The following is a 26,409-nucleotide window of genomic DNA, read 5'->3' as shown; positions in this document are numbered from 1 at the left end:
AGCCTAAGACAAGCACCCAGCACCAGCCACAGCAGAGCAGGACGCTCGAGCCAAGGGAAAGGAGCCAGCCCCTGCAAGAAGCAGAGGAATCCACACAGCAGCAGGGCTCAGGACAGAAACCAGACTCACAGAGGCCTAGGAATGCTGCATTGCACAGACACTGTGTTTTGCAGTCTGGCCTCCTGGCCCTAATGTCCTCTGACAGCTCCCAGAGCAGGTTACAGCGATTGGATCACGACTCCGAGTCCTGCGGGAGCTGCTGCTCCAGAGTCCCCCTGCCAGGGCTCGGCACAGCACGCGAGGAGCTGCAGGGATGTGCAGCCTCCAGAGTTTGGAGCAGTGGCTTATCTTCACAAGAGAAATGCTGGGTCCAGCCCAGTCCTTAAAAATGAGTTTTGGAAGGCAGCTTCAGCCAGGCCCTGGTAAATGACTGCTTGTTTGGTGGATAATTGCTAATGAAAACAGAAGGCACAAACCCAATCTGTGTCTTACACTGCCCATATCACCCACCCCAAATCAAACACTGCTAGTATGAGACTTTTAGTGAAATTTTGTTTGTGACTCCCTGTCTGCCAGGCTGCAGAAGTGAAAAAGCTGAAGGCACCCTGGTTCATCAGGAATGTGTTAAGTTACACCACGAACTCCCTCCCCTTGCCGAGCAGCACACACACGGAGCCGGGAAAGGACGCGCGTGCCTCCCAGTTAATGTCACCTTCACAGCTTCCATAGGTCACAGCACAAGCAGACACCCACACCAAAACAAGATGCCAGGCAGAGCACAGAGCATTCTGAACAATGCCACGGGCCCGGGGAGAGATGAAGAATTTAAGAGAAGCAGAACAACAGGAAACAAGGAAAGTCCCTCCAGCAAAGATCCTGTGGCCCATCACAGCACTGCACAGGGAGGAGTGACACAATGGAGTGACTAAAGGGCTGCCTGGCAGCCAGCATTCCCATGGCCATTGTTGCCAGCATGGGAACTACACAGATAGCAAACAAGAGCTGTGTTCCCAGGCACTGGCAGAGACACAACCACGACAAATAAAATGACTTCCTGAAGCTCCTCAAGGCCTGGATGCACCATGCCATCATAACTGGTAAATCATATCCTGAGGCAGGAAAAACTGTGCCAGGAGGGGATAAAGAATCAAGCAACCTGGATGGGTTTTTCCTGTGTCCTGGACTAACATTAATTATGAGGATAGATGTAACTTGAGAGTCACTGCAAGGAGGGAGAGTCTTTGTCTGACCTAGGGGATATATGGGAGAAGAAGAGGATGAATCCCACCCAAATGTGATCTCACTAGAAGAACATTGCCTCTAGAAGCCACAAGGCTTGGAGAAAGAGGAGGGATAATTTTATAGTCGCTTTTCTGGCAATAAAGATCCCAGGGAATACTTCTAGAAGCACCAGCTCTGGTCAGGAAAGGAGAAGCTGGGCTGCTGGGAAGCAGGGTGGGAGCCATGCTGGATAAGCAGCTCTCTCCAGAGGATGCTACACGCAGGCCATGCATGTAGAGGACAACAACAAGGGCAGGCCAGGGGATCCATGTGGTGCTTTAGCTCTCAAAACAGCTCCTGCAGGGATTCAGAGCAGGGGCGTTCCGGGCTAATCTCTGCGTCCCCTCAGGGAACCTGGGGATTACTGCTCTACATCTGCTCACAGGGCTGGGCCCCACCTTGTCAAGGCCCTGGAAGTGCTGACAGCCACTCTCAGCTCTTTAATCGCTTTGGGACAAGCAGCAGTGGGCTCTGTCCCCTGTGGTGCAGCACATCCCAGGTGACTCCCTCACTCACAGCCCTGATGGCTTCTCTTGAGCCTTGGCTGGGGCAGGAATGCCCCTCAGAGCTTGTCAGCAAGGGCAGGCTCCTGGCAGCAGCTTCAGAGCTACAGTGCAGCTCCTGGTTTTCTCAGGACAGCCCAGGATATCAGGGCTGGCAGAAGGTCCGAGCCTGGCCACCCCTGGTACCTCCCCAGCTGCAGCCCAGGCCAGGGTGGGATGGAGGGCCCTAGGCGCAGTCAGAGCTGTGTTTTCCACTCCAGACTGTGCTGACTCTTTCAGCTTCCCAGCAGAAGGGGCTGCAAAAACCTGAATGGGCCCAGGGGTTGGTGCTGCTGCATATACACCAAGATCAGCTGTTTGCTTCTCTTCCTGCTCTTCTCTCCCTCCTGCACATGCCTGCCAGAGCCCAGGCACCTGGGACACAGCACTGATCCTCCCTCCTCCCTTCCAGAGCTGGGGATACTGGTTTGGGACCGGCTCTGCCTGTGCCAGCCCCAGGCAGTCAGCCCCATCTGCTGGCTGCTCTGGCCTCGGCTGCTATGGAAATACGGGAAGCTCCAAGGGAAATTTAGGTTGGCTGTTAGGAAAGAGTTTCTTACAGAAAGAGTGATAAAGTAGTGGAATCGTCTGCCCTGGGAGGACAGGATGTGTTTAAAAAAGGACTGGTTGTGGCACTCAGTGCCATGGTTTAATTGAGGTGGTGTTAGGGCATGGGTTGGACTCGGCGATCTTAAAGATCTCTTCCAACCTGGTGATTCTGTGATTCTGCAGTAAAGGACAGCCTTGCTTTTAGCCAGTCTTCTTCCAACCCTCACATTGTTCTGTTGAAGCCACAAGTCACAGGGCTGACCCAAATAATTTAAATGACTCACATTTACAAATAGGGAGTATTACACTGAAAACATTTTATTTTAAAATGTTACAAATAGGATAATACATAATGGGTTAAATGAGAGATTTTTAATTTATAACCATAACTTAAACATAAATTAAGAGAGACCCTCATTTGAAGACTTTTAACAGTTTAAAAAAGTCATATTTTCAATCCATAAATATACAAATCTGTCTTCCATTTCATTCATAAACATTATGCAGGCATGCAATCCTTACAAACACCTCCTATTTATTTCAAAATAAATTCTGATCAATTGATCAACAGCCACAGACCCACTCAAGAACAAGTATTTTACAAAACACGTACAGTTAAGAGCACAGAAATACCCACAGTAAAAGCTGCACAAATAAATATATATGTATATACACATATTACAGTACACAATCCCACAGGGATGAGAGAATTTCAGATCTACCTGCTGTGTTCAGAAACCACAGTACCTTGTGTAAGCACTATGGTTTCTAGTGCTGTTACAGTTAAAAAAAAAAAAAAGATATCTAAGTTTTCTGGGATATACAGCAGAAACCCGAATAATTGTCCATATCACTGCAGGCATATCTATTGACTGGGACATCTTAAAATAAACTGACTTCCCCAAACCAGATCAATAGTTTCAATGCTGTTCAGTGAATATTTTTTTCATCCTGATTCTTCTGTTTCTGCAAGCATAACCCCTGTGACTCCAGAGGAGACACGTCCAGCAGTGTAGTAAGTGATGTGAAATAATGCATGTCTTCACCTCACCTCAGTACCTCTGAGTGGAACAGAGGAGGAACCAGCCTCCTCTTTAGGCAGCAGAGCACTATTTGCTCACCATCTGGACAGGAGATGGCAAGCTCCCAGTTTAGGATAACTACATGGCTGAATGTAGGCAGGATTTGGCCAGAAGGCCAGAGTTTTCTGCTTGTCTTCAATGGAAATACCAGACAGCTTGAGCTCAAGATTTCTGAATCACACACAAGGTCAATCAACTTGTCAGCAAGAGGTAAAAACATCTGGACAGCTGCTGATTTGCAGGCAGTTTCATTCTCCAGAAATGTGAGATGTAAGTGAAGGTGGCTGCAATTCCTGCAGAGAGAACAAAATTCCTCCATAAATCAGAAAACTGGCAGAGATTTGTATTTGCTCTCATCCCAGAGGAATTTTGTATGCAGCAGGTAGCAGAACTGCACAAAAGTGTTCCTAATACCATATGCAGCTGAATAGAATGCTAAGCACAATCATCCTTAAGGAGCTGAACAACCATTTCTACAGCAAGAAATCCATCAGTCTTGTTAGGAGCTTCCATGCAATGCCAAGATGCATATTAGGTATCCCAAAGCACATATTGCTGTGTCACCAATTGTACAGCAATTAGCAGCTCTGACTGATTGCTTGTGTGATTAAAAGGATGAGAGTTTGTGAGTGAAGCCATCAGATGTGCTCACCTGAAACACCTGAGTTAGACATTTTCACCAGCACTTTGGAAGCTGCCCTCACTGGCTGTTTCCTGCCAGTTCCTATAAAACAAAAAGTGAAAAGTACTTTAATGACAAGATGTTTTTATCAAATGGATTTTAGCAAAGTGATGGCAGTGGGTTTTTTTATGTTGCTTTTTGAGACACAACTTACCTGAAAGGAATAAACTTCTTTGCTGCAAGAAGAATAAGAAAAGGTATTAGCATTTCAAGACAAAAGCCTGAATTATTTTTGTCTAAATATTTGGGGTTTACTAATTTTTTCCTTTTTTAGATCCATCCAAAAGCCAAACCTGGCGTATATGAAGGGTTCTCAAAAATAATTTTGTAATTTATTTAATTATGGGAATTACCACTTTTTCAACAAGCAAGGTATAGGGCTTTAGAGGTTTTAGGGGTCTCTTTCCTCCTGAAAATTTTTCAGGAAGATAAATAAAGCCGTGGAGGCAGACCCAGTGCTCACCTTTTCTCCGGAAGCGCCTTGCAAGCCAAAGAAGGAACGATGCTGTGGACAGCAGAGAGGCAGAAGTGGCTGCTATGCCCACAGCGATGTAGCTGGCTTGCTCAGAGGCTGAAAGGATGAAAAGGTTTCAGTGAGATTGAGGGGCACAGGTGGTCTTTGAAGCCCTCTCTCCTTCCTCCCTTTCCTTGTGCTCTTCAAGAGGAACCAGAAGTGCAGCTTGTAACACTAAAGTTTTCTCTTGTGAAACAGGACAGTTCCTGTACACAAGGTAAAAAGCTGAATACCAAAAGTTACCCCATCCATTGCCAAAGTAATGGCAAGGCAAGAAGCTCCCTACACCAGGGTGTGACTCTAACCTCCTGCCTTGCCTAGCAATTTGTGCTCCTCTTATTTTTCATGTTGCAGTTCATAGTTTAACTCCCTGTGTGCTATCTTCCTCTTTGAGCAATCCTGCTGAGATCAATGAAATTACTCCAGGATCTAAATTCTGTTCAAGCAAATGAAAATGGAATTGAGCTTTTAGGGCCTCAAGTAAAAGCATTCCAGGCAGGCCAGGGGTGTTCCAGCTGAGGGCAGTGACAGAGCTCTTATTGCCTTGAATGAGAAAAGCAAGGCTGAGCTTTCTGTCCTCTGAAATTACAGCCTCTGAGAGAAAAGCTCTGTGAGGTCTTTTGGCTGAAGAGTTATTCCAAGAAACTATCACATCAAATTAAAAAACCTATAAAATTTTCCACTGAGAAACAGACTTATGAATGCAGATTTCTCCATAAGGTTCTGTTTTTCTAGAAAGGCTTTTGTCTCTATTCACATGATAAAAAGCTCATACTGAGAAATATTTTATTTAAAAACCAAACAGAAAGAACTGAAATCCGGTTGCAGGGGTTTGTTTATAGATAAGAAATCAACATTTTCCCACAAAATCTTTTAGGATTTTTCTCCCTCTTCTATTTTCAAGCGTAAAGAATAATTTTGAATTCACGGATTTCACTACATGTTCGAGCTCACTGGTTGCTATTACCACCACTACCACCCTTCCATGTCTCATTTGATTCAAAATCCAGTGCCACAGGCAAAATACCTTCACAAGTGGGCAGGCTGGCACTCCAGTTTCCTGAATGGCTGCACTCAAGAACACGAGAGCCATTGAGACTCCATCCTTCAGGGCAGCTGAAGTGGCAGGAGGTGTTGTAGGTGAAGATCCCAGCCCCGTGGGAGCAATCCATGGAGCCTTTCTCAGGAGGGCTCAGTGGTTCACACTGTATGACTGAAACACAAAAATAAATTGTTAAGAGTCACTAAGGGCTTTCCTGTCTTTGGCTCAGTTCTTTGCACTAGTAGTTGTACAATTTTTTTTCAAATTAATTTGACTTTAGGATGGGAGCTGCTCAGAGCCATGATCAGGCATTCCAAAGCACAGCTGAAAACAGGGGAGAACAGAGTTTAGTTTGGAGCCAGGGCCCTATAGGAATACGGATTTCTGTGTGTTCCCCAGTGACCAGAAAACTGCAATTTCCAACAGTCTTACCTTTGCATTTGGGCACTGGGTCTGACCACTGTCCCTGTGGCAGGCACACAGTGCTGGATGAGCCCTCCAGGACATATCCCTCATTGCACTGGAAATCACACCTTGAGCCAGAGGTGAGGTCTGCAGGAGAGTGGTCACAGCTCACAGAGCCTTCTGCTGGCCAGGGCACAGCCTCACACCTCACAGCTGCAGCACAGGGAGCACAACACAATCAGCACAGGTGCTTCAGGAGAACAGCACAGCACAGCAATGCTGACAGCCCCCAGGGCTCAGGTGAGCAGGGGTAAGGAAGTTACCTGCACAGCTGGGCTGCTGCCTGTCCCAGGCTCCAGAAGAGCCACACTGCAGTGTAGCTGGTCCTGTCAGGGTGAATCCTTCCTCACAGGTGAACTCACAGGTGGTTCCCCAGGTGAGCTGCACAGAGGGATGGGAGCAGTTCACAGCCCCATGCACAGGCATTTCCAAGGCAGGACAGGTCACAGCTGAAAGACACAAGAGACAGCACACAGCTTAGCTTGCAGCAAACAATTTTTTTCTTTTCTTTTCTGAAACTTAGCAACACACCCACTAAACAGGAACAGGTTTAGAAAGGGATCTACTATGCCACCATCTCAGAAAGCAGACAGAAGGGGAAATATTTTAAAATATTTATGGCTCTTATGGCAATACTGTTAATTCATCTGCAACTCATGACAGCAGCTATTTACAATCCAAAATGTCCCTGTTTTGACTGCTGATGAGTGAGCTTTGATGCTTTTTTTTTTGCTTAGAAAAATACCCCATTCTAAGCCAAACACCTCATAAAATGATTCCTACAGCCAGGGCAACTGTCCTATCAGGAGCAGTCTCCCAGCCAGGTCATCTCAATTCCCTGTTTCCATCTAAGAGCTGGAAAAGTCTTTCCCTGCAAGGAACAAGTCCAGAACATTCATCCTACTCATTTCACCTCCTCAGGAACAGAGACCTGTGTGCTGAAATAAAATTGCAGCCACACCACGGGATGTGTAACAAAGCAATTGGCCAAACTTCCATTTGTACCTACTGCCAGAGCAGCACTGAGGTTTACAGGGCCATGTACAATGCAGAAATCTCACCTTTGCATGCTGCAAGGGGGGTAGACCAGACCCCAGAAGAGGTACAGTGAACAGATTCCAGTGCAGTCAGCTCATAGCCCTCGTCACACTGAACTGTGCAGGATGAGTTGTAGCTGAAGTCCCCCAATGGATGGTGGCACTCAAGGCTCCCATGATCAGGTTTCTTCAGTGGATCACAACTCTTAACTTCAAAGAAGCACAAGAAGGGGCACAGTCAGTCTCTTTGGCTGAGCAGACAAACCAAGAAGCCAACACTAGCTAGCATGAGTTGGTCAAAAAGAGGATGAAATAATCTTACCAAACTCGCATTCAGGCCCATAGAACCCAGGGTTGCAATGGCAGGTGTGGTTGTTGATAGTCTCTATGCATTCTCCATGGCCACTGCAGAGAGATGGGTTGCAAGAAGCTGGGGGAAAAAAAATAAGGCAAATTATGAAAGAATCAACAACAGCCACTGACAAAACCTGGCCAGCACTTTGTTTCTCTTTCTGACACTAAACAAGCCCTTTGTACAGCAAAAGAAAATCAGAGGGTTTGGTATTTAGGATTATCCTGTCATTTCACAGAAGAATTTCTGAAGTGCGCAGCTTTTACAGACTAGCTCACAGTAAAAGGATTCTGCTGGCTGGAAACTCCAAGACCACTTGTTCTGAGGTAAATATTAGATGAAGTTAAAAAACTCATCCCAACCACCACCTCATCTCCCCAGGGCCACACTGGAATGACTTTTATCACACCATACCTGTGTAGCACAAGGCGACCTTTTTTTTCTCACACTGCTCATCATTCCATTTGCCATCATCCTTCCCTCTTTTGATGTAGATCTCAACACAGTCCTCGTTGTTCCCTTTGCCATTGGGCTCCCCTGAAGCCCAGTTTCTTGCTTCTTCTGTCAGTTGTTTGTTAGTTCCAGTCCAGGTCCACACATCATTAATTTTTCTGATTCCAATCCAGTAGTAACCCGGATTGAAGGGTAGGAAGGCATTGAGATGCCTGATTTCCTCCTTGTTCTGGATGGCAACCAGGTTGGTATACTTCTCCCTGCACCACAGCTCTGCTTCCCTGTAGGTCATGTTTGTGTCTGAATAATGGTATGTCCACCCATTCACCCCCTGCAGCACTGTAAGTCCTACAATGAGAAGATATCAAAAAGTTGGTGTCTGATTTCTCCCCTCCTCTCTCTCCAGAAGAGGACACTTAAGCTCTATAAACACTGCTAACCTGTCAGTATCTGAAAATGCATAAAAATGACTGGTAATTATTTTATAAACAATCACCTGGCAAGCTTGAAACCAGGCAAGTCAGCTTCAAGGGACTTCAGCCTGTGAAAATATGTCTGATCACAGAAAGCTTTGAGACTATAGCAGCCAATTATGGCTTTGACAGGCAAGCAGGGAAAATGTGCTGCTGCATCCAGAGGTTTTTATGTGTGAACACAGCCTCAGGTTAATTAGGGCAGCTTCAAAAATTCTGTTTGATGCTGAGCTCAAAGGAAACAGTCATACTAATATTGCCATCCCACTAGTTTTCTACACAGAGAAATACACACTTACCACAGGTAAGGAGAGATAGGAACTGCAAGCAAATCATGTTCCTGAGAGTTTTCTCTGTCTTTTAAGCAGATGGCTATGAGAAATCAAAGAAACATATTTGTAAAAAACAAATACTGAGCTTTCAAAATTCCATATAAACTACAGACCGTGCAATTTTTGCTATGCACTCTTAAGCAAGACTTAAATCGGGTTTCCACCTCTACAAAATTACTCATTTTAAAACAGTTTTTAACATCAAGATACTTTTAAATGTAAACAGCTTTTAAGGAAGATGAAGACAGATTTCCAAGCTGTCCAGCTCTCCTTTAGCTGGACAGTGAAACAGAATAGCAGAATCCACTTCTACTCACAGTTTGTAGCTGCAATGTCCCAGTGACAGAATTCCTCTGTGCTGCTTCCCAGAGACTGCTTTCTGTGGCTAAGTGGGTGAACTCAGCCTTGAAAGTCAAGTTCAGCTCCAAGTGTCTGGACCCTGTCATGCTCTGCCTTTTATCCCCTCATCCAGCCTGCCCTCCACGAGATGGGAAATTCTGCGTGGAAAGAAATATCCGGGAAAATCCCAGGGTCTGGCCCTCGCACACGTCAGGACGGATGTTTCCTCCTGCCAGATCAGCCCTCCCAGAAAGACACACTGTGCTGACAAAGTGCCAAGTGCCACATCACAAACTTTTACTGACAGAAACACACAATTCCAGGATGTCAAGGAGGAGGATGGCAATTAGCTTGAACTAATTGCATGAATAAGCAGATCCCAGTTTTTTGCCTGGCATAATGTTTTGCAGCAAGGTGGTGCCAGTTCTTCCGGTCTCTTGGTAGGAAAGGCACCAACACTCAAAGCTGGTTAACCAAGTTTGGGTAAAAATAGAAACTGCAGCATTGGATGAGCCCTTCCTTGTGGATCTCAGCTGTGCAGAGCTCTCATTTGTGATCAGGTGTGCATTGCTGGAGCTCTTCACAATACAGGTTCATCAGTCACTTGTAGCAGCCAAGCTTGAAACGTGGACCTTGCTTTGAAGAGTCCCTTGGACCACATTCTTCAGTGTCCTGATCTCAATAGAGTCACAGCTCCTCAGCAGGTGCATATAATATTAAACACTAGGAATTCATGCACATTTATTGTGTATACCCTGATTAATCATACTGCTGCATAAAGCTTCGCTGTTCTGGATGAGATTTAATGAGGTTGAACATGCCAAGGACTCAACAAGTGCTGGCAGCAATAGGAGGCCACAGGGTAGCACCCACTTCATATCTGTAAAGCATAGTTAGAGTTTATACAGTGCATGTTGGAGCTCTGATCTTGGAGCCTCAGCCTGCTCTTTCAGAATAAAAATCAGAGGATTCTGGATTCCAAGTTAATATCAACTGGTATTGCCCAATTTTTTCACCAAAAAAAAAAGAAGAACTGTCAAGTAGCCAAAGATCTCTGCCCATCAAAGAAATCATCCCAGAAAAGAGCATAGCATAAAGAGTTTACCCTAAAACATCCTCAGTTACTAACAATTGCATCAATGCCTTAGAAAGCAAGTCAGTTACTGAAGAGAATGAGGATTAAAAACAACACACTGAATATCTGTAGGCAAAGGAACACTTTCTAGCAAAGCTAGAAACACAAATGGACAATCAAGAAACTCTGGACAGCTGAGGTTAGCTTTTGGCTGGCCTGGGCAAGCCTTGCTTAGAAGAACCAGGCTCCCTGAGGCTTCCAGGAAGCATCAGGTCAGGACTGCTGTTTATTTAGCCCCAAACTGGGAATGAAAACTCTTCCTGTTTGCCACCCCTTCTCTGTTGGGAGGCTTTACCACATTATAATAATCACATTATGCAGCAGGGCCTAATTTCACTGGGGTTCTGTAAACATTATTCTACTACACACTAATGTCTTGATAATGCAAGGTTTTGTTGTGGCTTTTTTTGTTTTTTTTTTTCTTCCTAAAACATTGGTCAGCTGTTCTTACTGGATGCACAGAAAATTTATAGCCAACTTCAGGACAGTTTTTATGCCCTCAGGCACCAAGAGGCAGAAAATGCTACGCCTTTTCCTGGAGATTCCCTTTTCCAAGCCATTTAATGAGCTTCCTACTGGTAAGCGCTCACCCTTGTCATGGCAGAAACTCTGAAGAAAGCTCTGAGAAAACTTTATCAGAATTCCTTTGCCAATGGAATCTCCGGAGGAAGGAAGAGCTTATTTCATAGTTTACAGAAGTCTTCCTTTGCAGGGGCTGTCTGAGACCTCTTGTCTACAGCAGATAAAGAAAGCCCTACAAAAAATAATAAAACACCAAAGCCTACAAGCAATATGCTTGTAAAAACTCCAGCCTAAAAAAAGACTGCTTCTTTTTGTTGGCTGTATTCCCTTGTGCATCACTGGCATGGGGCTCTTTTTGGTTTTTCCCAGGGAATTCTATGCTATCCACTGATTGTATTCTTATTATATATTCTTATTCCACTGTAATGTACTGGAAGATGAAGGTAGCATTTTCAGGGAAAAAAGAAAGCCTGAAAATCATACTCAAAACCCCACAACAGAGGTTAAAACCTCATTATTAAAAGTCAAAGGCATTTAAAAACTTCAGGGGGACTGGGATTCCTATGAGCTGAAGCTCATGTTGAAGGCTAAACTTCATATACATTTCAGGAAAAATACCTGTGATACAGATACTTAGGTTGAACTGGAGATAATCAAGCTAAAAATGCCACGTGGCCTGACCTTACCTGCTTTCTGTATTACTTATTTATTCTCTTCTCAAAGTTATTTCACATTCCTGCTTTTTTACTGTTTTGCCAATTAATTTGGGAATGTAAGATCCTCATTTCTTGTGCTCTACAGAGCTGGATGAAGTTGTTGCTACACAAGCACAGATATAGTTGCTTAAAATTAATACAATTCCTCTCTGCCAGAAAAAAGGAGACTCTAAAGACAAATTTTTAGAAATGCTGAACACTTCTTGTTCCTATACTCTCCAGATTTTCATTTGCAGAAGTGAAAGCCCAGCTTTCTATAGGGAACACTCCAGATCACCTCTTTTCCCTTACAAACAGAGGTGTATTGACAATAATGTGGCCACAACTAATTTTCCAGCTGGAAGATTCACTTAAGAGGCCACTATGAGACATAAAGGGTAAGAAAGGGCCATAAAAACAACAAAATCCAGCCAGGTCTGCTATTTAAAGGACAGCAATTGACAGAGGATATGTCAAATGTCATTTCTTTCTGTATAAAGGAAAGTTAATATTCACTGCAGTAGTGCCATGCATTGGGAAAAGAGAACAGGTCAGATTATGGAGTGAAGACTGTTTAGGTTGGTTACAACCAATCAAGCTACAGTTCAAAGATCCAAACCTTCAGTAATTAACTTTGAAAATATGAGAAAAAAGGTGTAACACAGTGGACAAAAAGCAAATATTGCCTCTCTCTATCTCAGAAAAGAAGATCAAGGTAATTAGAAGCCAGGCCTTTCATGTGAGCACCTAGAAAAGATGCTAGAACATTGAAAAATGTTAAAGAAAACCACTGAAAAATCAGCAGAAGGCTGCTAAGATGTCAAGAACAGTTGACATTGATAGGATTGAACTGTTCCTGGCAGATCAACCTGGCTTGTGCCTCAAGGCTGTGTCAGTAATAAAGAAACAATAGTGCACTATGGTTTGTTAATTAAGATTTTTAATATCATCCCATGAGACATTCTTATGAGGAAACAAGTGAAAGCTTATCTAAAATCACCATTAAATGAGCACACAAGGGATGGAACCACTACACAAAGGGCAGTTTTTCAAAGACCCCTATCTGTCCAAGAGAACTGTTTTATTCCCACCCCACTGTAAAAAAGGGGGATGGAGGAAAGAAATCTTTACAACCTTCTAAACCCAAAAGGTGTTTTAGAGTACTTAAGAGGCAAGTGATCAACAATGTTCCACATCCACTTGATGCATAACAAGTTGTGCTGGATTGATTTTTAGTGACAAAGTTTTAATTGAAAATTTTCCAAAGAGGCCATTAATTGCTAAAGCAGGGGTTTTGTAGAGTCTGCCTTTCTGTTGGAAATTTGTAAGTTTGGGCTTGAGAAACATTTTTTCAGTATCTTTATCAGTATCTCAAGAAAATTTAATGCAGTGGAACTTCTGTTGAACTTGAAGAAATCACAAAACCAGGAGAAACACAAAACGTGGTGGGATCCCAGGTGAACAGAGTATATAGATGTATATTTGTACATATAGAAAAAGACAGAGATTAATTTCCCACATCTTTTTTTAAAGACTGGTTCTTCATCTAGAAGACTGCATCTGCAATTACATATCAACAGACAAAAACAGAGCTTTAAGTGCCTCTGAATAATCCAGTTTCATCTCTCTCTACTGGAAGATATTTTTGTCATTCCTAAATTAAAACACTTGGTAAGTATTTATTTCTAAGTGCTTTGTATAACAGACATGGATCCCACAGCAAAGTGTCATAGAACCACTTGAAATTTTGAAATAATGGAAAAACCTCCAGCTTCACCCACAGTAATACTCACTAGGAGAGGAAAAGTAAGAGATTTAGCCAGCCTTGAGGGGGGAAAAGGAGTTCTTGTGCCAGTAGTGAAGGTGTTTCCTGTTTGGAGAGGAGCTTGCAACACTTAATTCTTTAGAAATTAAGAGACAAAGGGTTTAAGGCACAAATTTTCCCTGAGGTCCAGATGGGAAGAAAAGATAATTTCCAAAAACATACTCATCCCTCAGCCTCTGTGTTTGATTAAGTGTGAATAAGGTAGGCAATGCAACTGCTACAAAGACGCTGGAATTTCTCAAGGCTGCCTAAGGCAGTCTCCACTCTGTCTGGAGTGGAACCCCAGGAGTCAGAAAATCTTATCTCCACTTCTCATTTCGGGAATTCTGATGTGACTCATAGTGCTCAATTTCCTCCAAAGAGGCAAAAATATACTTTGAAGAATCTAACCTGAGCCTGGGGGTCACTTGCACTGGCCAGGTATGATTCAGAGAATTGAAACATGAAACAGAGCCAAGGAGGAGAGGAAACAACAACTCACACCTCGAGCTAAGATAAAAGCAGGACTGGCCTTCACACCACACATGGGCTGCCTGCAGTTGCAGGTAGAACTGATCCCATGTAGAATTTTATTATTTCTAGTTCCACTGTTGGAAACCATGGCAGAGAAGCTCTTGGAGCCTTGTCACCCTTCATGTACATATAGGAAGAATAAGTATATAATGCATGCATTGACTGTTCATTTACTGTCCAGCTCTGTTCCACAGCCACAAGGTCTCAGCAGGGGAGATGTCCCAGAGGTGACACTCACAGGGGATTCTGGCTCTGAGGAACAGAACAGTTACAGCTTTTGGCAAGTGAGAGGAGTGAGAGAAAGCTTCAGGATTAGGAGATGAAGTAGGTGGTTGAGACTGTAAAAGTGGTCATCATGAGATACCTGGTCACCATTTGTTTTGCAGATTCTTTGCATAGCTTCTGCCAAGCTCTCTTCCAATAAAATATTGTTTTGACTTACCAGAGAGCATGGGAGCTTATCAGCAGCACTGGAGTGCTGTCATGACCCACCATTCTTCATTTGCTGAATCAGGATGAAGAGGCTACAAAAAGGAAGATGCAGCAGCTTCACTTCCTTACTAATGCATTTTACCATGAGTTTAGGAATTCCAAGCTTCAGGACTGTTCTCTTCAGTGCTCAAATTCAGCTTCAGTTACATCATTTCTGTACATCAATGGACACAGTATTTAACAGCAGCAGTCAAGAGCAATCATTAAACACAACATTCATTATAACAAATGTAACAATCATGTAAGGTCCATCCCCAAAACTACTGGAATTCTTTGAAATGAGAACTTGCCACTGGCTATCTGAAATCTTCAAGGCAGAAGACCAAAGCACAAGGAACAACTGCACAGCACTGAGAAGTAAAACCAGTCCAAGAACAGCCATCAAAATGTATCATTCATACCATTCATGATTTTTTTCAGTCAACAGACCATGAGAGAACAGAAGATCTTGATTAAGGACTCTTCCAGGAGCTTTTTTTGCCACAAGTATACCATCTGTGAATTACTCAGAGAAAGAAATTTATTTCCATCAGCTGGATAAGTAATTACTTTTTAGAACAGCAAGATCATTAGTGAAGTCTACTTTAATTGCTGCATACAATTGTTGTTTCAAGAACAAAGAACTCATCACTAACGATGAAAGCAATTACTTAATTTTATCATTTCCCAGACAAGAAAACCCCAACAAACTGGCACCACAAAGCTTTTTTAAGTTCCAGTTAACTGGTACCAAGAAAATTAGGACTTCCCTTATTTCCGGGGCTTGAAAACAATACTTTAACTTTTCTGGCAAAGATTTCACACTTCCAATACTTTTCAATTTCTTGACTCACCAGGAAGGATGATCTGTCACTTATCCAGAAATTGTTGCACTTCTTTGTTTGAGCCTAAAAAGCAATCCACAAAGTGAATTTTCTCAAGTGCTGATCATGTACCCCACCCCACAGACCCTATTAATAACCCTTCATGTAAAAGGGTTGTCAAGCCCTGGAAGAGCAAGCCCAGAGAAGTGGTGGAGATATTTTGATGCTTAGGGACACCTAAATATACAAATATATTCAGTGGTGAATTTGGCAGTGTTAGATTTCTATTTGGATTCTGATCTTAGCAGGCTTTTCCAAACAAATGATTGATTCTGTGATCCTGTATTTATCCTTCCTGGTGCATACTAGTTGTGGTTTTTTCCTCTCGTTTATCAATAGGCATTTACTCATTATTTGTAGTCACATGACTGCAATCAGTAACAGAGTTTGGTTATTTGGCCCACAGAATCAAACAGATATTTCATAACAGATATTTTATCAGCAGGAAGAGAAGGAATTGCCATTTACCAGCTATAAAATAATACTGGACCTGCATACAACACTCTTACTTCAGGCAGTTAAGAGTTCAGTAAATCAAAATCCCCCCAATAGGGGTACATAAATACAGTGGGGAAGCTACCCTAGTCTCAAAATAAAATGAAACATCCAGATTTATGCCCACCTGAAGAAAAGTAAACTAGGAGTCCAGTTGCTCCATACCCTCTAGAGTCAAAGACAGACAAAGGTTTATCCAAAGGTTAAGTCAAAGGACATAACTTTAATTTATATCCAGAATTATTCTAGTAAGACTTCATACCATTACACTCCCCATCCATCATCTTCATTCTGATTTTTTCTTAGGAGCTGCAATCCCAACACCATGACAAAGGAAGGGCAAGGTTTCCCTGCTGAGTGCCTCCAGCCCTAAATCTACCAATCAAAAACCCCTCATATCTCTACTCCAAGAATGCAAATGTGTGAGCTTATCCTGAAGAAAAGCAGCTGAAAGGCCCATCCTGATACTCAGGATGTCACATATCCCACCTAAATGAACTCTGATCGATTAAACAACTCATTCACACTGTTTGTCTCTGCAGACCACAAAGGAACAGCTGGGCCTCGAGAATCATCACCTGCACACTGCTTCCATCATGCCCCCAACATATGGTGCAAGGCACGGACACCAAGAGCAGGGAAGGACAACCAAAGGACAGCAGAGCCCTGGAAACAAACCTAGAGAGCTGTTTCATTGAATGAGGGGATTCTGGGCATGTCCTGTGTTCTCTCACTTCAAACATTAACAATCCTGTGACAGGCAGGTGATTTCATGGTCATTCAGAAGTAAAGACAGAAGAATGACACCTCCTGGGAGGAAAGTCCAGGAATAGATACATGCCATGAGGTCCATTCTAAAGAAATATCTCTCCAAGAGCCTATTAGAAATTTGTGTTTAAGCCTGAGGAAGAGGAAGCAGCTAGGAAGGCTCAGAAAAGTGAAGAAGGTGCTCAGAATTTTTAACAGCGGTATATAAACAGGTACAGCTGGTACAAAAACCCAAATGGATAAAAAAATATATAAAACTGCCTTCTATGAGGAGCAGAACAAAACCTGGTTTTCCCCAGATCTTGTTCAGTTTCTGAAAGGGATCATTATTTATGAAAGCAAGATATGAGGGGCCCAAAAGAGTCCCTTCACACTCCAGCATGCTGGAAGTTGGCCTGGATTCCTAAACTTCAGCACACAAACCAAGCCTCTGCCTCCCGAACGATAAATGCACAGATGCCAAAGATGTTAATCCCAACAGAGATAATGTCATTATCCTGCTTTTGTTCTGACCTCTTTGCTAATCTGAGGAGCTGCTAATCAACAGCTGTAGAAGAAGAATCTTTATTAAATCCCATCAAATTGAATGGGCCAAGCAGCAAAGAACACCTGTGATCTTTGATGTCCATGGCAGAATTTTCAACAGTGCATTTCCTTTGCACAGGTGTATTATGCATTCTTCTGATCACCCCCAGGGGTACTCCTGCTCTGGAATAAAAACTAAATTTGCAAGTACAGCTAAACATTAGCCTTCATTTTATTTTCTCTGTTGTGTGAGGGTTACATGAAATGGAAAGCACCTACTTCAAAAGCCTTTCCTTAATATTTTCCTGTAATACAAGCATGGGCTAAATGTATCCTTACATCTTGTGCTCTCTGTCAGAGAGCTCAATAAAAGGAGAATTTATACACCTGGAGTTCAAAGTGATTGCTTCCCTTTTCCTGACTCTAGTAGCCTAGGTTGATCCAATGGCTTGAGAGAATCTCATGTTGAGCTTCACTGCAGCACAGTGTATAGTTAACAGCTTTGCAAAATAATAATATTACTTTTCTAGTTACTTGCCATTTAAGCATTTAAGTTACTAAATAAATGAAGACGTTTTGGCATTAGGATACTCCTGGCTCACAGGACCTGATGATAGGAAGGACATAAACAGAGCCATTTTAGTCATTTGGGCACAGTCCAAATCCTGCAAAACAAGACCCAAACGTTGTTTTTTAGGACTCCACTACAAAGAGACAAGATGTCACTTGACCAAATAAATAAAAAACCCCTTAATTATTTCAGAGAATAGTCCCAAGCTCCCTGCCCCAGGTTGGGATGAGGAAGCCCACAACAAAAGGAAAGTCCCTCCGCGCAGGTTTGTTGGGGACAGGCTGTGTCTGGTTGAAGACCCCTGTCACCCCATGCCATCCTCTCTGTACCCCTGAGGCCCACAAAGTGACGCACCAACAATTCCCACCAGCAGCGGGGAATTTTTGTCTGCAGCCTAAAAGCCGACAGGAAGCTCCCATACCTGGGCACGGCATTGGAAACTACAGTAATTTCACGATTATAAGACGCACTGAGTATAAGCTGCGCTTCCAGGTGTCGGCAACTTTTAATTCTTTGTCCACACATAAGCCGCACCTGAGTATAAGCCCCACATTAAAATACAGAGTGTGATAAAAGGTATCTGTTCTATCACCAGCTGTTGAGGGTGGGGTCAGTGATCCTTATCTCAATGGCAGATAATCTGCTAATGGGCCATCCATTGAAACCAGGCAGGGCATTGTTCTTTATCTTTTCACAACCCATCCTTCCTCCAGGGAGTCATTTTCTGCTCATGGCCATTGAGTCCCACTGTGGGACTGATAAAATTACTGCATCCCATTGAAAGTTGCTCCAGCCAGGGGGAAGAGCCCAACATTTCTTACCAAGATAAAAACAGAGGTTTTGGGACACTAAGGGAGCCCCTTTCTCCACTGGACTCCAGAGGAAAACCGGATTTCTCCACATCACCACTGGACCTCCAGAGGGAAATTGCACCTTCTACAGGAGCACTGCTCCAACTGAGCCACATCTGTCACTGCAGGAGGATGCAGCCACCATGGAATGGGACTGCTACCGACACCCTGCCTGACGGGGTGTCAGTTTGTCTTTGTCTTTGTCAGGGTTTGGAGTTTGTTTCTTTGTAGTACTGTATTTCTATTTTAATTTCCCTAGAAAAGAACTGTTATTCCTAATTCCCATACCTTTGCCTGAAAACCCCTTGATTTCAAAATTACAATAATTTGGAGGGAGGGGGTTCATATTCTCCATTTCAAAGAGAAGCTCCTGCCTTTCTCAGCAGACACCTGTCCTCCAAACTAAAACAGCAACTTTTCGTTCTTTGTCCATATATAAGCCGCACCTGATTATAAGCCGCACTGTGGGTTCGGACCAAAATTTTAGTCAAAATGGTGCGGCTTATAATTGTGAAATCGTGGATAAGATGGGTGCTTGGGAAGGGAAAAACATTAAATAATACAAGACAAAACTCTGCTGGGACTATTACTAAGTCACAAAGTGCTCAAACTCATGTTGGGTGTAGTCTGATGCTTGTTCTCCTCATTGATAGCAAATTCCTTTCGAGTTTAGCTTCTAAGGTATGCCACAAGTATTTCCTTTGCCATCCTTACCACTATTGTTTGTTGCTAGTTCCTGCCATGCATCATAACTGAAATAGGCAATAACGGTTTTCACAGCCACGCAACAGACTTCTGTGCTTGAGGAAATGAAGGAAACCGTTCCACTGAAAAAGAAAAAAAGGGAGTTTGTACAAACAAACAACTTCCACAACGCTTTGTTAACACAGGATAAATCAGAACATGAGATATTTCGGCAGACTGGTAAACAAAGTAACCAAGGAATAAGCTAAATGCACAAAACCCACCACAACAAAAGCAGACCTTCCCAAATTACTGGAAACGAAGCACGAATCCTGCAGACCCTTACTGCTACACAAAGCAACCACCCCAACGCCACAAGACTCTCTAAGCCTCCTTAGCCTAACTGGGCACTTTTATCACAAGGGATTTTATCACTTTCTCTGCCTGCCCTGAAGATCCCAAACAGCTGAGGCAGGAGGCTTGGCTTCTACTTAAAGCCCTTCACACCTCTTCCCCCCTTAAAATTTAGTTAGTGTGGATTTAGGGTTTGGGGGTTTTTTCCTCCCAGGTTTGCTCTGTGTACAGACAAGGTAATTAACAATGGTCTCTGAAAAAACAAAATGCTTGAATTTTTAAAATTAACATTTATTCTAGTTAATAAAGTAGCTCAGGAAGCAACTTTAGTTGGTACAGCAATTCTCAAAATAGCCTAACTAACCACAAATTTACATGTACCTTTGTAGTATCTCTAAATACTATGTTTAGATTATATGTACTCTTCCTCTGTTTTACTAATGTTTTTCATTTTATCTTACTTTATATAGCATTTTGTTTGTGTATCCAGAGGAAGTGTTCAAGTACTAGTTTTAGATTTTTTTAAACTATTATTGATGGAGAAATTAATTTCAACAATAACTTAATTTTTGTATGTATGAAAAGAATAAAATAGGTCCGTTAGAAGTGATCTACCACATAACTTAAAGATGTAGTTATGTTGAAGTACCAGACGTTTTGAAGTTTTTAAAAATAATATAGTCTTTAAAATATTTTTTCCTTATTTTGGAGTAAACACTTGATACAAGACCATACTCTTACTTTAGCACTGCTTGAAAACAATTATTTTTGCTTTGGTGAATATTATGGATTTCGTCTTCAGTGAAGTGGTAACAAGGGAGGGTGGCTTTAAACTGAAAGAAAATAGGTTTAGAGTGGATATGGGGAAGAAGTTCTTCACTCTGAGGGTGGTGAGACTCTGGTTGCCCAGAGATGCTATGGATGTCCCATCCCTGGAAGTGTTCAGGATCAAGTTGGATGGGGCTTGGAGCAATCTGCGATGGTGCAAGGTGTCCCTGCCCATAGCAGGGGTTAGGAATAAATGATCTTTAAAGTTTCTTTCAACCTAAACCACTCAGTGATTCCATGAAATTATTCATTCTACACATCTGTGACTGTACAATCAATTTGTCTGAGGCTTGCCTAAACTGTCAGGTGAATCTATAAAATAAGGCAACCACGAGCTAGACTTGGATTTCTTATTCAGCTCCAGTAAAACAAAACGTATGGAATATTGGCTGTCAGAGCTCCCTGTGGCCCTCTTCTTCGAATAAACACCTCGCTTTGCCTTGGCCCTACTAAGTCCCAGCTTGAGGACGAGTGGATAAAATCCCAGAATTGCAAAGGGAGGGATACAGGAGCAGAGCTCCCTGAAGGGCATTTCGTGTTAGAGACTTTGGTCAACTCCTGCTCTTGTAGTCTAAGCAAAATACTTCATTGCTCTGTTTTCAGTGCCTTGATGCTCACACAGGAGAATCAGGCAAAAGCAGAGTTTTATTGCCATGAGGGCTTCTGTCAGGTAGAGACCCTTAGACTCAGATTACCTCAGTCCCAGAAAGCCAGAAGTCAAAACATTAATTATATTGTTTAATGCTTCTCTTGACTCGGTAACAGAACCACCTTGATGTTTTACTGAAACCAGAGAAACAGCCATTTACTTCTTTTTAAGCAGATGCTGTGCCGCTATTTGTAAGGCTGTATATGGTTACCAAAGCACGAGCAATTTATAGAAGCGATTCTTTGCTCGACCAAACCCTATAACTCGACATATTTTATCGGCCGCTCCCGCCTGTCCCCTCACGGCTGCCATGGCGCTGCCGGCGCGGGGGCGGGGCGGGCGCCATGGCGGCCGTGAGGGACGTGGAGATCGACCCTGAGGGCACCTTCAAGTACATCCTGGTGCGGCTGCAGCGCCCGGGCGGCGCCGAGCAGCGGGACATCGTGCGGGGCACCAAGGCGGCCGAGTTCCACAGTGCGTGGGCAGCCCGCGGGGCGCGGGGGCGAGCGGGCAGCGGCCGGGGCGGGCTCTGCTCCCACCCGGCGGGTCTGAGGCGGATAGCTCAGAAATCCTCTTTTCCGCACTTTGTGCAGTCCCCCGTGCCGGATGGACACTGGGGGTTCATGTGTTTGAACTGGGGTTCAATATATCTGTCAGGTGTTATTTGTGAGCCCGGCTGAAAGGGATGAGGAGGTGTCTTCACAAACAAGCTGAGGGCCCGGTGGGTGAGGCCAGATAATGAGAGGTGAAAGAAGCAGTGGAGGGGGAACCATAAAACCCATAGGAATGCCACTGATGGACACAGGCGGAGATAAATCCCTGGATTTACAGTAAAAGGCCAGAGACACGAGGAAAAAAAATATAAAAGGAGGGGAGTGCACGTTAGAAAGGGGATTCGGCGATTGGGAAGTCGGTACCTCCCAAGTACCTCAGCCAAGTGGAAAGAGGGAAATACAGCCGGGAAATTTGGATAAAAAGGAGGCTGTGTGCTCTTAACAATGTGAGAGACCCCAGGGGAAATGCCCACGATTTCTCTCTTCATTTGAATAAACTTACAGGTCTTTGTCTCCTTTTTGGACATAAAACTGTGGTGTTTATGGATTATTTTTGCTGACAGAATCAGCTTTATTTTGGAGAACAATATATGCTAACTAAGTAAAAACTAAAGGGCTTTAACTGCAGCTTTTCTATGTCTCTGAAGAGAAACCTTCTCTCTTGTAGATGGAATAAGAAAGTAATTAAAAACGATTTCTAGACTGTGTAATGCCTAGTTCCTGTTCTAATGGCTCTCTTCTTGTGCAGATCATATATTTGAAAAAGTAAACCCCGAGATGGAAAAGCTGGGATATGAATGCAAGTGCCTTGGAGGAGGGAAAATTGAACATAATAGCAAAGACAAGAAAATCAGGGTATTTGGGCTCTCAACAGTAAGTGCATCTCTCATTTTTCTTCATATGTTTGTGTCTCTGATGCTCTGGGGTTTTTGGTTAATTGCATAATAGCTTTTGGTAATTTATATCACATTTTAAACATTAACTGGAAAACTTGCCTGGCTTGCTTGATATAGATTAGAAAAACAGTAGTTTTGGGGCAGGAGACCAAAAAGATAAAGCTGCTATTACTCAACATTTGGTTAAGTTAGAATTAAGACTAAAAATGGAAGTTGGCATCTCGACTCAGAATCTTTTAGTTTTACTGCTGGAGCACATTTGTAGCCACAGGGGCTGGATCCAGCTATTGTATGGTCTTCATCTGCCAATAAAAATGTTGGTTGGTAGTCACCAGCTAAATTGTGAATGTTGTTCTGTGTATGTGTATGTTGGGTGAGAAAAGCAGATACAGTTTAGGTGTGGTGAATTTTTAGTAGGGGAAAATGTAATAATGTATTTTGTAGGAATAAAAGTAGCATTTTTGTTACCTCTTATTCTGTTTAAATTGGTTTTCTTCGGGAAAGACTCAGTAAATACTCTGAATTTCTCTAATTTAGAGAATGTGCTGTAGTCTTTTTGTGGTATTGCTCAGTGATGAAGTGTAGCTGCTTCTGTAGTAATAACTGAGTAAAGCTTCTAGGCTTCTAAAGGAGACAAGAAGAAAATAGTTCTGTTAAGTTCATTTAATTTTCTATAGAAAGTGAGGGTTAATTCAAATCTGCTTACCTTTGAGCAATGAATGCTGGGCCTTGAAGGTGTTAAATGTTTTTAAACAGACCTACCAATTCTGTTAGTGCTGCTTTTATTCCAAGATGATTCTGGAATCATAAGAAGGAAAAAAAACCTCCTTAGAATTTGTGTGAAGTGGGAAGGCAGTGTGTAATGCTTATTACACTAAATTCTTCTGATGGTTGGTGTTCACCATGCTTGCATTTTTAGATGAGATGTGACACCTGTATTGTTAATCTAGCTGCCAAATTAAGTGTTAGAGGCAGTGGTCAACTCTTGCAGTCTGAAAAATATACTTTATTCTCAGCCTTTGGTGCCTTGGTGCTCACACAGGAGCATCAGGTAAAAGCAGAGTTTTATTGCCATGAGGGCTTCTGTCAGGTAGAGACCCTGAGGTTCAGATTACCTCAGTCCCAGAAGGTTAGAAGTCAAAATATTCATTATATTGATTTAATGATCCTTTTGGCTTGAAGGTTTGTTGTCAGAGTCTGAAACAGAACTATCTTGATGTTTGAAGAAACCAGAGAAATAGTTATTAACTTCTTTTTAAGCCCTGCTAATTTTAAGGCTGGATGGGGCCTTCCAAGTGGGTGCCAAGGCAAGAGTGAGCCATGGATCTGTTGCTTTCCAACTGACATAACTATATTATCTGTTATTTTTTAAAAGCTTGCATTTTATAATGCATCAACTTTAACCTTTTCAGTTTAAATGCTTGTTTATTTAAGCTTTTCCTCTTTGGGGCCGTCACCGATGAGTAAGAGTATGTTTTGTTTGATAATATAAACTTGGGCTCTTTTTTTCTGTCTTCTAAGTAAACTTTCATGTGAAATATTATGGAGAAAAAATTACCTGTAAATCAGAGATTTCTGTCAGTATGCTGCACTGTTATGTGTAGTTCTGAAGTTAGAAATCAAGATAACTCTGATCATCTAAGACAATAATGGAAAGGCCACTTTGGCCATGACAGCCTTAAATTTCAGTGAGAGAGTAACACTGTGACCAGTGGTTTTTAAATGAGGGTAGAAATCACATGGGTCATCTGACCTTACCCGGAGTTGCAATAGCTGAAAACCACACATACTTAAAATTGTGCTATAATCAGCTAAGGCAAGATGGGAAATAAATAAAACATGAAGACTGTAATTTCTTTAGAGGCCAGAATAGTGCTCACACTTGTTTGCTTATTCCTTTTCCCTTCAGCTGAGCCAAATCAGCTGTTTGTATGCTCACACATTAAAGTGGGTCAATGCAATCTCTGTGGTTTAAAGGAACATCCCATAAACACAGTGGTTGATGGGTTGGGAACATTTTAAAACAAGCTTTCTGCTGGATAAATTGTGTGGAAAATGCATTCCCTATTTGAACCCATCTCATTTGTTTTCTAGAACTTGATTTTGGGGGAGCAGGAAGGGGATTTGGAGAGGATAATAGAAAAATAAAACATGATACTGCAAGAGTAACTTCTCTTGAACTTGTATCTGATTTGCATGTGAACAACTTGTTTGATATGAACTGAATGGTTCTGAAGACTTTGTCTAATCTGTTCTGTCTTGCAGGGCTATGGAAAAGCAGATCACTCAGTGACTGTAGAGATACTGAAGAAAGAGTACACAGATTATGAAATTACATGGTCAGATGACAAGAATTAAACTTGTGCACACAACGAGCAGTTCCAGCCTGGTAACTGTGAGCTGTACTCTGATCAATAAAACTGAATGTGTGTTCTATGTATGTAACCATAAATCTGGAGTAGCTGGACTCTGCCATAGTCTATAATACGGTTAGTGCTCCTCAGATATATCTCATTTTTTAGATCATTCCTTTGTGCAGAATCTGAAGATCTAACCCTTTTTCCTTTTGATGTGCCCTTTAGTTAAACACTCCCACACCATCTTACCTCTAATTTGTTTTCATCCAGTCCCATTTCACTGATCTATTGCAGGATTCCTAAGGATTTACCATCGACTTCAAACACCCCTGGACCAAGCCTGTTCACTGGTCTTTTGATCACTGTTTTAAATTTATTTTTCTATTAATTTTTAGGCTTTTCATATTTCTTTTTTAAAAAAAAAATTGGTGTGGAGGGTGGGGTTGACTGTTACAGTTCTTCATCAACAATCCAAATCTTTGATTTTCTCAGTGATTTGAAAATCTAGTATTCTGCAGAAGTAATGACCAAAATATTTGACTTTCCTGTTAGAATTTTCCCTTTTCCCAGTAAAATTCTGCCAATGCCTCTTTCATTCTGATTCCCCTGGACTGCTTTGATTTGAATTTGAATAATGCTTTTTTTTCTTTTTTTTCCTAGCAATAATTATGCCATAGTAAACTACCTCCTCAGTACACCTAGGCAGTGTGTGAATTAGCTAACATCCCCCCCCTGTCGTGGCAGGATATTCCCTTTTGTTTGTTGTGAAATTACTTGCTATAGTTTTCACTTTTTATTGTTCCATGATAGTTTTCATTTAATTCATTTGTGGATTTCTTGACTTGCTGTCTTGAAGGCTTGCTGACTTCAAGAGGTATTTGTATACAAGTTCCAGTTCTTCCCTTTGCTGTGGTTCCTACTGCACTTATTCAGCAGTATCTGGTGGTATAGGGAAGCTTTTTTTTCAGCATTTTTCAGACAGTACAAAACAGGAAATCTGTGAGACTTGGCCAGTTTCTATCACCAAAAGTCCTGATTATTCCCTTTTTAAGAGTTGTGATCCATCTTAAGTCACCTTTCTGTGGCTTTGTTTTGGTTGGGTAAAGAGGAATTTTCTCTTCTCATCCTCAGACCTTTCAGTCTAGTCTTCATCAGAAGAGTTCCAATAATCTCAGAGCAGAATCTCCTGAACCTGGTGCTACAGGTCTCTTGCTTGGCACCAGATTTCCCCCACTTGCAGGCTGGATCTTCCCCTCCAGCACCCTTGCCTGCTTTTGCATCTGCTCTTTGTGCTTCTCTTTGAGTTCTCGTGCAATGGTTGTCTGGCTGCACTTGAAATACCGTGGTAATGATTGCAGGATTGATTTTTACTGAACAAGATTTTGATTTCAGAGCATGATATAATGCTTGTGTGCCTGATAACCAAGAATAGCTCACATGTCAGTAACCTGCAAATTAACACTTCCCAGTTCCATTATCATGGGCTTTTTTTCCCCCTAAGCTTTAGTAGTTGCCAGTATGGAAACCTGAGTTTTAAATAGCCTCATTTCCCAAAACTGGCAGATAGTCTTCAAATGGAAGTCATCAGTTTGGATAGCTGTGTTAAAACAAACAAGCCTTTCAATTGAGTTTCCTGAGGTATTTAATGAGTGATTTTAATCTTTGTTTCCACAATACTTACAGGAAAGA

At 42.4% G+C, this 26,409-nt stretch overlaps 2 protein-coding genes across 2 annotated transcripts; one reads left to right on the top strand and one right to left on the bottom strand.

Annotated features, from left to right (window-relative positions):
- Positions 1-2,856: 2,856 nt before the first annotated feature.
- Positions 2,857-8,822, bottom strand: SELE (selectin E). Its single transcript, XM_033067713.1, has 11 exons — positions 8,772-8,822; positions 7,961-8,347; positions 7,517-7,624; positions 7,219-7,404; positions 6,421-6,606; positions 6,125-6,310; positions 5,678-5,863; positions 4,600-4,707; positions 4,291-4,312; positions 4,107-4,178; positions 2,857-3,747 (listed from the first exon to the last, which is right to left on the bottom strand). Exons 1-10 carry the CDS (start codon positions 8,806-8,808, stop codon positions 4,121-4,123), a joined length of 1,464 nt encoding a protein of 487 aa, XP_032923604.1. The 5' UTR covers positions 8,809-8,822; the 3' UTR covers positions 2,857-3,747; positions 4,107-4,120.
- Positions 8,823-21,205: 12,383 nt separating this feature from the next.
- LOC117000493 (14 kDa phosphohistidine phosphatase-like) lies at positions 21,206-24,815 on the top strand. Its single transcript, XM_033068143.2, has 3 exons — positions 21,206-21,387; positions 22,216-22,340; positions 24,629-24,815. Exons 1-3 carry the CDS (start codon positions 21,258-21,260, stop codon positions 24,719-24,721), a joined length of 348 nt encoding a protein of 115 aa, XP_032924034.1. The 5' UTR covers positions 21,206-21,257; the 3' UTR covers positions 24,722-24,815.
- The last annotated feature ends 1,594 nt before the right edge of the window (positions 24,816-26,409 follow it).

Source organism: Catharus ustulatus, chromosome 9 (assembly GCF_009819885.2).
Source record: "Catharus ustulatus isolate bCatUst1 chromosome 9, bCatUst1.pri.v2, whole genome shotgun sequence".
Classification (NCBI taxonomy): Eukaryota; Metazoa; Chordata; class Aves; order Passeriformes; family Turdidae; genus Catharus; species Catharus ustulatus.
Note: the sequence above shows the minus strand (reverse complement) of the source record. Positions and strands in the feature narration are given on the sequence as shown.